General features: G+C 36.8%; 1 protein-coding gene across 1 annotated transcript in view; it reads right to left on the minus strand.

The window, feature by feature from the left end:
* The window catches only part of ACAD11 (acyl-CoA dehydrogenase family member 11), a 140,610-nt gene that overhangs the window by 96,876 nt on the left and 31,104 nt on the right, over positions 1-12,630 (minus strand). The window contains exons 5-7 of the mRNA XM_007936963.2: positions 11,149-11,313; positions 2,690-2,831; positions 2,012-2,133 (exon numbers count right to left, since the gene is read on the minus strand). Coding sequence (XP_007935154.2) covers positions 2,012-2,133; positions 2,690-2,831; positions 11,149-11,313 — 429 coding nt within the window. The remainder of the gene's footprint in view (positions 1-2,011; positions 2,134-2,689; positions 2,832-11,148; positions 11,314-12,630) is intronic.

A 12,630-nucleotide genomic window follows, 5' to 3' on the forward strand; every position in this document is an offset into this window, starting at 1 on the left:
CCCACCAGCCACTCCTTGGAAGGAAGGTTGGGTAATCTAAGGTTAGGTATCCGTAGTGATACCACCTTGGAAACCCAAGGAGGGGTCATGAGTCGGCTCAATGTCACATAACAACAACAACAACAGAGATCACTACTCTCCCTTCTGAACTGAGGAAAATTTGTAAAGAAACTAAAATAAGATAAAAAAAAAAATATTATAAAACCAAAGAGAAGGCAATCAGATAGCTTCTAAGAATATTTTCCTCTATTTTTTGGAACTTCTAAAAATAGGTAAAACTGTCTCCCTTGAACAGTGTTAGTTGAATACTAACCACTTTTTCTTTTTTAATTCTCCATATTCTACGCTTCCAATACAGTACAAAAAACAAATCGAAACAGTGACTGTTGAGCCAATGCCCACTCAGGGCGACCTCTCATATGTCAGAGTAGAGCTGTGCTCCACAGGGTTTTAAGTGGTAGATGTTTCAGAAATAGATCACCAGGCCTTTCTTCCAAGTGTCTCTATTTCAGTTAGCAGCTGAGTTCCTTAAATGTTTGCACCACCAATATAATACAACAACCCCCCCGAAAAAAAACCTGAACATACACACAAATAACTGAATTCTATTACTTTACCTTCTTAGTATAACTAATTCTTTATGCTATAAAACACTGTAACAGTTTTCCAGCATTTCCAATTTCAAAATTTCAAATTGCCAGTTGAAATGGAATGTTTATGATATGTATATAGTATATATACTACTGTATAGTATATATACTACTGTATAGTTTATGATGTATTGTATATATTAACTTCAGTCATAACCCATGTCAAACATCTATTTGAAATGAAAAGTCATTTAGATTTCAATGCCTATTTGGTATCTGATTTGTGGAAACTGATGGATATTTAAAGATATTTTAAACCCTATTTTGAAAAACTCTTGCTTGTTCAACAAGCTCAACCCTTAGAATGTGAAATAAGATGTAACACAAATATATCTTAGAAGACATTCTAGCTGCTTGTGGCTAGGATGAACTCTGAGAACAGGAAAATACCTATAATTTTCCTTAATCCTTCTTTCCTATTTGTCTTTGTTTCTAAAATTTTTATTTACCTCTTCTTCCTCCAAACCCTAGCTTTTTTTTCACTGATACTTTTGAAGTATCCCAATTTATTAAATAAACCCCTTGACTTTAAAGTACCTAGAAACTTGATTAGTATAAGACTGCATTTATTTAAATTAAAATCTAATTTTAAAAATGGAATTTATGCTCAATTTCCTCTTAAAATTAATCACATAAATATGACACTATTGGAAAATGGAAATTTTTACTTTTACATTCACCAAAAACATATATTAAGAGGCTTTTATATGGTTAAGCACTCAGCTACTAACTGAAAGGTTGGCAGTTTAAACCCACCAGCCGTTCAGTGGTAGAAAGATGTGGCAATCTGCTTTCAGAAAGATTTATAGCCTTGGAAACTCTATGAGGAAGTTTTACTCTGTAGTGTAGCATCACTAGGAGTTGTAATTGACTTGACAGCAGTGGGTTTGGTTTAGTTTTGGTATAGGTGTATCTCTGAGCTACTGCGGGTTTGGCTACAGATCACTGTGATAAAACAAGTATTTCAATAAAGTGAGTCATACAATTTTTTTGGTTTCCCAATGCATATAAGAGTTATGTTTACACTATACTGTAGTGTATTGAGTATGCAAGGACATTATGAAAAAAAATGAAATATTGTGAGAATTACCAAAATGTGGCACAGACACTCAAAGTGAGCACATGTTGTTGGAAAAATGGCGCCAACAGACTTGCTCAATACAGAGTTGCCACAAATCTTCAATTTGTGAAAAACACAGTATCTGTGGCTTGTGGTAAAACGAGGTATGCTTGTCCATGCTAGGTGCTGTGCTAGGCTCCAGGAAATACAAAAGTAACTCTTCCCTCATCAGCCCTGGTCAATCAATGACTATAGAGTCTGATGTTGAGATCAGCAAATAAGATTTTTAGCTCTTTGTTACCTGTGCTATTCCAGCCATTTTAAAATATGAAAGAGCCAGAAAGAAGTTCCAGTTAGGAAGAACAGAATGAATTCCCCTGTGATGGCAATATATTGAAATCAGTTCTTCCATTGATGGTATCCCTGGTAAAAACAAAATAAAACAAAACACATAATAAAAACTTTAAATGAAAAAAAATGTTATGGTGAATATTTCAAATTGTCCTAATATTACAGATATAATCCATGTCACAGAACATTTTAAATTTTGATTCTCAAGAGAACATTACATCAAAAAAACCAAAACCAAACTCAATGCCACTGAGTCAGATCCAATTCATAGCAACCCCACCTTGGGTTTCCAAGGCAGTATCACTATGGAAGTAGATTGCCTAACCTTCCTTCTGAGGAGTGGCTGGTGGGTTTGAACTGCCAAACTTCTGGTTGGCAGTCAAATGCTTTAGGCACTACGCCACCAGAGCCCCCTAGAACATTACACACAAAGGATCAAATTTGTCACAAATTATTAAAAGTAGAATGTTAAGTTCAGAAAAATGAATAGAAATAAAGTGATTTGGAAATATTTTCAGGAAATCAATGCAAGTTATTTACCTAAAATCGTAAGATAATCCTAGTTTTAAAATTATAAATAATAAAGACAATTTATATTAGTATGAAATTAGACATTATATTTTTATACCTATGTTTTCTTGAAAATAAGAACTATAATTTGTCATTGGAACTGTCCTTGGCCAAAAGTAGAACAGGGAAAGATGAGCTAAGTCTGACAGGGGATGACCAATGGTTGAAAGCTCCCAATCCAGTACTGCTACAACTCGAGACTGTAATAAAAAATAAAAAGTTTTTCACATATTAAAGTTTGCACCAACTAATATAAGGAAGTAACTGAAATAAAATACATTTAACATCATGTTTCCCATCAGAAGCCAATATGAGGCCTCATCTTCAGTCTTTACCGACAGTGATGCCTTTAATTAGCTATTTGGTAAAGGAGAGTCTAACTAGTCCTGATTGTGTACAGACAAGTTCTCTGGCTCTATTAGTGGCTGTCAACTCTTCTGTATTTTACTTTATACAACCTTAATATCTCTGCTAATGAGCAGAGGCAAAAGCAAGTGAAACTTCTCAACTGGGAGTAAATGCAGTATTAAAAAAATTCTCATAATTAATTAGTTTTATTTCAAGAATTAATGCTATGCCATATAATTAAGATTTTCTCTGGTGAAGAATCCAACTACATAACAAATATTACAGTTTAGTTTACCAGTTCCTACCAAGTAACTGGAACATAGTCAATAGCCAATATATATTTATTCAATGAGTAAGTATACATACAGCACATAGCAAGCAAACAAATATTTTTTATTATTTATATAAGAAAAATTGATCACTCTCTCCTCCATGACTTGATTTCATAGGATATTTCAGTGTTGTGATTATATTGTATTATTACATTATCTGTTCAAGTAACTGTCTCCTTAATGGCAGGAATCACTTATTTATTTTTGCAATCAATTAACCAAAGGACCCCTAGTGGTGCAGTGGTTAAGGGCTTGACTGTTAACCAAAAGTTTGGTAGTTTGAACCCACCCACCACTCTGCAGGAGAAAGACCTGGTGATCTAGTCCTGTAAAGATTACAGCCAAGAAAACTCTATGGGGCAGTTCTACTGTGGGGTAGATGTGAGGCCACTATGAATCGAAATGGCACCTAACAACAACAACGACAACTTCTGGGACCAAAAAGAAATTGGACAGTGCTTCTTTGGAAAGGAAGGAAGAGAAAAAGAACAACTGTCAAATGGTCTTGGTATTCTGAAAGCTTTTTTTTTTTTAATTTGACTTATTCATATATCACTTTATCCAAAAAAAGAAGTGAGGAGGTTTACCAAATACATACAATACATTATCTGTGGAAGGAGACACAAGAAGGTAGTGATGATGACTGTGTCAGGGAAGAGTATGGGGGAAAAAATGAGCTCAATCATTTTAAAGTAAATAGAAAATAAGAAGAGTAGATTTCGCCATTAAAAAAGAACATGCTTTTAACCAGTAAATCACTGTATTAGCTAGATGTGTTAAGTTATAAAAAAAAAGTGATGTTTTCTCTTACATCATTCTATTTGTCATTTATGATCTTAATACCCAAAGAAAATAATATGACTCCTTATACTATAAATGTTTATTTTTTAAAAAAATGAAAATATGGAATCTTCTCTAGAGTTAAATATCAAAATTTCTGAAACATTTTTTAGGTAGTTATGTTGTTGTTGTTGTTAGGTGCTGTCGAGTTGGCTCCAACTCATAGCAACCCTGTGTACAACAGAACAAAACACTGCCCAGTCCTGTGCCAGCCTCACAATCCTGCTATACCTGAGCCCATAGTTGTAGCCACTGTGTCAATCCATCTTGTTGAAGGCTTCCCCTTTTTGTTGATCCTCCACTTTAGGTAGTTATACAAAGCTTATACAAAGTAGTTATACAAAGTTATACAGAGTAGTATATAGTTATACAAAGATATAGACAACAGAGGCAAGTACTATTACCTTATACAAAGTTATACAAAGCTATAAAATATCTAGTGAGAAAAAAATTGATGGTTCATCATACTGTATCAATCAGTATAAATTAGGTTAGCAATATTTATTACAGTCCTGTCTCAGAGTTAAGGATCCCTGCTGGTGCAGTGGTTAAAGTAAGTACTCAGCTGCTAACCAGAAAGTTGGTGGCTGGAACCCACAAGCTGCTTCGTGGGAGAAATATGAGGCAGTCTGCTTCCGTAGAGATTTAGAGTCTTCAAACCCTATGGGACAATTCTATTCTGTCCTACAGGGGCACTATGAGTTAGAATCAACTCTATGGCAGTGGGGTTGGCAGTAGGTTTGGTTTGGTGGTCTGAGTGTTAGTTTATTATTTTCCTGTCTTATAAAAAGATCAAGCATAACGTATAGTGGTTGGTTGAGATGAACAATTTTAGTAGCTCATCTTGCTGCTGTAGAACTTACTAATGAAGTGATTTCTGCCAGTTTTCTCTGAAACCTCGGCACAACTGACAGCTATTTAGTTTGCTGATTATCTTCCACAGAAAAGTTTATTTTCTATCTATAGTTTTTCAGTTATTGAATTTTATTAATACGTATGGGGGAGCTCTGGTGGCGTAGTGCCTAAGGCACTTGACTGCTAACCAGAAAGTTGGTGGTTCAAACCCACCAGCCACTCCTCAGAAGGAAGGTTGGGCAATCTACTTCCGTAGTGATACTGCCTCGGAAATCCAAGGAGGGGTCGCTATGAGTCGGGTCTGACTCGACGGCATGTAACAACAACAACAAATGTGTATGGAGATTACCTTTTCAAAACAAAAAACATGCAATCCAACAGGACAAACTACAGATGAAGAAAGCAGAGAAGAATAAAATGATAGAATTTTCCATGAAAAGATAAAGCTAAGAATAAGAATATTACATAAAATTTAATGTGATAGACCATATATAGTTTTTAGTGTGGGCAGTAAAATTTGCTGAGTTCTCTACCAGTCAAAATTAAGTGTTTGATTTGGGTGAGGGGACGGGTAGTATGGAAAGAGTCTGTGACCAGCATGGTGACAATGGGGAAAGGGAGGGAACAGAAATGTGCACAAAAGATATAGACAACAGAGGCAAGTACTATTACCTGCACAATACTGCATTAGCAGGGGCACCAAACACTAGGCTAAGGGTAAATGCATAGACAGGTGAGAAGATTAGGTGGGGTTAGGCAAACAGGAATATACCCTTTCCCCAAAAAAATTTTGAGTGGGAAGCAAGATTAGTCACAATGTTTATATTGTATATAGATTAAAAACACACCAGCTGCTAACGAGGGACAACTTTTCTTGCAAATGAAGATGAAGAAAATGTTATCCATCAATATGCATGAAGGGGACATTGTGCAGAGGGCTGAAACATCTTCAACAATATCAAGAAAACTTAAAGGGGTCTGTAATCCCCAGAAAGCATCCTGTGGTGGGAAATGACTAAAAGGACAAAAATGAGTCCAGTAAAAGGCATGGCCACATGCTGAGTGTCACAGCCTAGATAGGAAAAGCAACTTGAGCATTTGAGAAGAATCAAAAAGATTTGAAAAAACATTTATCTTTTAAATGTCACAGATTTTGTTAAAAGATGAAAATTTATTATAGCCTAGATGAAATTACACAGTATAAATATGTCCCAGGTCCAGTTAACCTGGTTTTATGATGTTTTTCTTTCATGGATTCTGAAGTATGAGCATTCAAACTTGCAGCACCTCAGAGGAGGTATAAAAAATGAAATGGAAGTTAAAGAGGATAGGGTCAAAAACAAGAGGCTTCAATTTCTAGATGGAACCACTGAGACTATGGCCCTAGCTGCCCTGCAGGTCTGGAATTGAACCCACTCCTGTGGCTTCCAGCCAAACAAAAGACAGGCATATGAGGTGAACATTTACATTTGGTAGATACACTCCTTGGAGAGATCAATCATGGGAGAATAGAAGGGCTGTGTATGCACAGGGGGACAAGCTTGTCGGGGGCAGGAGTGCATGGGAGGTAAGGATACAGGGAAGAGGTAACTATGGGCAGGAAGTGGGAAGGAAGCTGTTGTACTGTGGGAAGTTGCAGTCAATGTCATGAGACAAAGTATATGTGAGCTGCTGTATGGAAAGTGAATTTGCTCTGTAAACTTTCACCCAAATCACAATTTTAAAAAAAACCGAGGCTTTACTATTAAAAGCATGAAAAAAAAAAAATCTTAAAATGAAAAGGTTGGGGGAAAATATTCCCATTCTTTTCTAATTATAAAAAACAAATCCTATAACTATGCTTTTCTCCAACTACACTTATATAGAGATAATAGGGAAAATAAAAACAAAATTATAAGTAAAAATGTTTTACATAAATCATTTTTTCTTCATACACTGATACAGTAAAACCTGTGAAAGCTGAAACATGTCTAAGACAGAAACCTGTCAGAGAAGGAAAACTCAAATATTTTTTATTTAAAAAGTGACAGAAAAGTGGTAATACTGTAGCCTATCAAAGGCAGAAAACTTGCAAGACCCAGAAAAACAAGGCAGTCCTATCAAGTTCTGGCTCTCACGGGTTTCACTATACATAAATGCCTGTAAGGCAGGGGACAGCTATATACATACACTGATACCTTAAATACATTTGACCACTAATTAATGAAGGAGCTCTGGTAGCATAGTGCCTAAGGCACTTGACTGCTAACCAGAAGCCTGGCGGTTCAAACCCACTGGCTACTCCTTGGAAGGAAGATGGCACAATCTACTTCTGTAGTGATACTGCCTCAGAAACCCAAGGAGGGGTTGTATGAGTCGGGTCCAACTCGACAGCACATAACAATAACAACAACAACTAATTAATAAATGTGGATAAAATATCTATGGAACTATCTGTTTCTAGTTAAATATTTGCTTTTCAAGTTAAATACAGCAATATGCAGATTTTACATTAAGCTCCAAAATCTTAAACAATACTTCACCAGATGATTAATATTTATATCTGGACAAACCAACAATATTTTCCAGGTGTAATATTGGATTTCTTTTAAAGACTGCAGTGAACATGTTGTGTGACTGCAATTCTTGCTCAAACATGCTTTAAAAACTTTACATATAAGTAACTGGAAAACCACTGAGGATGGGAAATAGAGTAATATGCTTTTGTTTTACAATTCCCTTTAGTGTTGTTTACTAGCTAGCTCCACATATTCCTGGAAGGCTTATCATTTAAAACTGGTTTTGTTTTCTCTCTTAATGGTTATAGGAGCTCTGGTGGTGTGGTGCCTAAGACATTTGACTGCTAACCAGAAGGCTGGTGGTTCAAACCCACCAGCCTCCTTGGAGTGGTTGCTATGAGTTGTATCCGGCTTGACGGCAGTGAGTTTGGTTTGGTTTTGGCTTAATGGTGGTTGTGATTTCTCCCAAGGAAAATAAAACATATTTGTTGTAAAAACAACAACAACAACAACAACAAACCCTTCAAACCCTAAACATTGCTTAAATGTACAACTTTAAAGTTTCCTATAATTCTATCCCCAACAACCACGGCTTAAGTTTTAGTACATGTTGTGAAAGATTTATTTTTACCATAATATTTTTCTGAAGATTGGAACTATAGTTATATAGATGCTACCTTTGGGAGAATTTGGGTGATTGGTACACAGGACCTTTCTGTATTATTTTTTACAAATTCTTGTTACTCTATAATTATTTCAAAATAAAAAGTTAAACACAGACAAAGAGTTAAGTACTTTGCTTTAAGGTCACACTGCTAGGAAATGAAAATTAAACATAAACATATGAGCTGGAAATAGTTATTTAGTGACAAATTCACTAAAATCAATTTCTTCACTATAGATTCACTCAGAGTCATGTAAGCCCCTCTGATTTTCCAAGTACCCTTTTATAGTGAGCATACAATGAGTAAGATGCAGTCACTGCTTTCAAGGAGGTCCTAGTCTACCGGGTGCTTCTTTATGGAGCATGTACTATGGATATGCACATGCTATATATATACATTATATAACAGTCTAGGGCAAGGGAAAGGGAAAAAATGAGTGCAAGATATAATCCTTAACTTCAAAGAAAAAAAAAGGTTTTCAACCATGTCCCTACAAATATATACAAGAGACAATAGACATATTCACCTTGCCATAATCAGGGGCTGATTTTCCAATTTGTAGCAAACTGAAAAAACAAACTCTCTACCATCGAGTCAACTCTGACTCACAGTGACCCCCACTGGGTTTCCAAGGCTGTAAATCTTTACAAAAGCAGACTGCTTCATCTTTCTTCCATGGAGCAGCTGGTGGGTTTGAACCACCGACTTTCTGGTTAGCAGCCAAATGCCTTAACCACTACACCACCAGAGCTCCTTAATTTGTAGCATCCCCTACATAGTCGAATTTCCTAGTTACTTGTGACATTTTAAAAAAGAGGTGGTAAAGATAAACTATTAAGTAAAATTAAAATTTAAAGTATTGGTTGCTGTTGTTCTCATTACGTGCCATTGAATCTGACCCGACTCATAGCAACCTCTCCTTGGGTTTCTGAGGCCGTATCACTACAGAAGTAGATTGCCTAACCTTCCTTCTGAGGAGTGGCTGGTGGGTTTGAACCGCCAACCTCCTGGTGTCCATCCACAGTGGGTATCTCTCTTTTTTCTGACTGCTTCTGTAGTCCACCTTGTAGGATATAGCTTAGTATTTGAGTGTATGTTGCTTTATACCATTATCTTAGTATCTTTGCTGTACATCTATATTTTAAGCTCATTATGAGCTGTCTTTCCTTTTTGACTCCATGATTGAGAGCACATAGGAAGTAATGAGTAATGCTAGTTAACTTGAACTCTACCAACCACATGTTGCTGCCATGGAGGAGAAACAGCTATAATATTTACAGAGAAGAGCACAAATTGATTAAATTTGATTGAACTAATAATTATTAGATTACTATGAATAGACTAGATGACCTTTTACTAACTGTTATATAATCTTAAAACATTAAATAATAATGATACATGTAATACATTAGTATTGCAGCTAAAGGCCTTTTACAGTTGTTTCCTTAAAAAAAAAAATGCTTGTTAATACTAATGTAAACTATAAACTTTAGTTAATAATAATGTATCAACATTAGCCATTAGAGAGATGCATATCAAAACAACGAGACACTATCTTGCCCTAGCACTGACAGCAAAATTCTTGAAAATTAGCACATGAATTTAGAGCAACTCTTCTTGCCCTAAAACATCTTAACATTTTGAGAAAACTAATGAAATCCTTTGCTAAGAAGCAGGATTCAGTGAATCTGTTCTTATTATGTAAGAATACTAAGTGCTAATGACATGCCCAAAGGCATCAGTTAATGAAAACAGAGCTGAGGCGGTTTCCTCATTCCCACCATACTCCTCCAATCATGGACCTCACTGTCTGTGCTCAGTGGAGGGTGATAGCTTTGATTTACATGTACTCTTTATAAAGATTACACTGAATGCATTTACACAGAGCAAGGGTACATTAATTTTATGCGAAGCCATTGAGGTTTTTGTTGGAATTCTGTTCTCTTAAGCTTGTAATAAACAAAAAGTTCTTCATGAAATGGGAGGTAGGGGGATGCCAAAGAAATGAAAATGAGACAGAAGAAAGAGTAAGAACAGAGATAAGCTAAATATGTTAAGCAGCCAATAAAAAACTTCTTTCAAGAAAATAGCAATATGCATATAAAATTCCCAAGTCGCTTTAAGTAGTAAATCACATATGACTTAGGAGTCCAAAACCAAAAATGAAGCCCACTGATGTAGATTCTGACTCATAGTGGCCTTATATGACAAGAGCAGAAATGCATGGGATTTCCAAGACTATAACTCTTTATAGAAGCAGACTGACACATTTTTCTCCCAGAAGCAGCTGATGGGTTTGAATCACCAACCTTCTGGTTAGCAGCCCAGCACTTTAACCACTACACCATGAGGGCTCCTTATTCAGGAGTAGACCTAGCCTTAAAAGTAGGCAGCTACCATGCCAGAAAGTGTGCAGGACTCATGTCTTAAAGTTTTTAGTGGTGAAGGTAGGTCCAAGCTGCAGGGCAAGAATGGAGATGGGGTGGGCTCCTTTAGTATTTTAGGGGAGTATCCACTTGTGTCCCAAATCACACCTACCAAAACCCTAAACCAAACCAACTGCCACTGAGTTGATTCCAACTGATAGTGACCCTATGGGGCAGGGTAAAATTGTCCCATAGGGTTTCCAAGGTAATCTTTACAGATGCAGACTGCTACATCTTTGTCCTGCTGAGTGGCTGGTGCATTTGAATCTCTGACCTTCCAGTTGGCAGCCAAGTGCTGGACAACTGCATCACTGGCTGTTGTTGTTGTTACTTGCTGTGGAGTCGGACTCAACTCACAGCGACCCCTCCTTGGGTTTCTGAGGCGGTATCCCTACAGAAGTAGATTGCCCAACCTTCCTTTCAAGGAGTGGCTGGTGGGTTTGAAACGGCAGCCAACTGGTTAGCAGTCTAGTGCCTTAGGCACTATGTTACCAGAGCTTCACTGCGTCACTGGGCCTCCTTAAATCGTACCTACTCAGTGTATTTTACATACCTCTTTAGGGTGGAAAACTATGTTATCCAGTTTGAAATCTCCATGAATCAAACTCTCTTCATTGTCATTATCTGGCAAGTTTTTCACAAGCCAATCAGATAGTTGGTTCATGGCAGGGATGTCCTGATGAGCTGCAGCCTGATACTGCTTCGTCCATGTTGATACCTAAAGATACATAAATAAGAAAACAGAAAGAGCTGAAAATGGAATATAAGATCCAACATCCTACATTTAAAACAAATTCCAATGATAGGCAATTTGCTTTTATTCCAAAATGCTCAAGACAAATGCCTGTAAGTAATACTCATGTTAGCTTCTTTTCTATCTAGTTCCATTTTACTTACCTAGCTTTATATCAAGAAAAAATAAAAATAGTAGCATGGACAAGAGACATATGTTCTAGTCTTTTTTTTTTTTTTTTTTGCAACTATTCTGTTGAAGAAAAGAGTGCACAGAAATATACAAATTAAGTAGGCATTTGTGGAAGGGGTCACAAGAAAGTAGAAACTCCTAAAAAAGTGAATAAAGGGCTAGAAGCAGTGGGGGAGATCTACTTTTCATTTTAACACCTTTTCTTACTGCTCATAGAACCTTCTTAATTTATGATTTTCTATTGTTTTTAGATTCAAATGCAGACAAATCAACCTATTCTCAAAGTCCTCCATTAGTTGGGACCATATTATTTATCTGCTTTTCTATCTCTGTGGAGTCCCTGGATGGTACAAATGGTTAACGCTTGACTGCTAACCGAAAGGCTAAAGGTTAGAGTCCACCTAGAGGAGCCTTGGAAGAAAGGTGTGGTGATCTATTTCTAAAAAATTTAGCCATTAAAAACCCCACGGAGCACAGTTCTACTCTGATACACATGGGGTAGCCATGAGTCAGAATCAACATGATGGCAACTGGTATCTCTCTGCATTCCCCAAGGTATCTCTGCTCAATCCAGTGCAGCAGGGTAAAGATCTTTATCCTTGTAATCATACAAGACCTGGGTTTAAATTTCATCTGAGCCATTTAGTTGTGTATTATTTGATCCGTGCAAGCCTCAGTTTCCTCATCTGCAAAATAGGGATTGTTAGAAAAATCTAAAGAGAGAAGATCCATCTAGCATGAGACTTGGCATAAACTGAATATACTCAAAACCTTAGTTCCTTTTTTCTCTCTCTTCAGCCTTCCCAAACCTCTGAAATAACAGGTTAACACAGGAAATAGGAGCTCTGGTAGCTTAGTGCCTAAGGCATTTGACTGCTAACCAGAAGGCTAGTGGTTCAAACCCACCAACCACTCCTCAGAAGGAAGACTGGGCAATCTACTTCTGTAGAGATACCACCTCGGAAGCCCAAGGAGGGGTTGCTATGAGTTGGCTGACTCAATGGCAGTGAGTTTGTTTTTTTTTTTTTTTTTTTAGGTCCAGATATATTGGGAGCTCTGGTAGTGTAGTGCCTAAGGCACTTGACTGCTAACCAGAAGGCTGGTGGTTCA

Source organism: Orycteropus afer, unplaced genomic scaffold (genome assembly GCF_000298275.1).
Source record: "Orycteropus afer afer isolate SDZICR_OR568_19922 unplaced genomic scaffold, OryAfe1.0 scaffold00003, whole genome shotgun sequence".
NCBI classification, from domain to species: Eukaryota; Metazoa; Chordata; class Mammalia; order Tubulidentata; family Orycteropodidae; genus Orycteropus; species Orycteropus afer.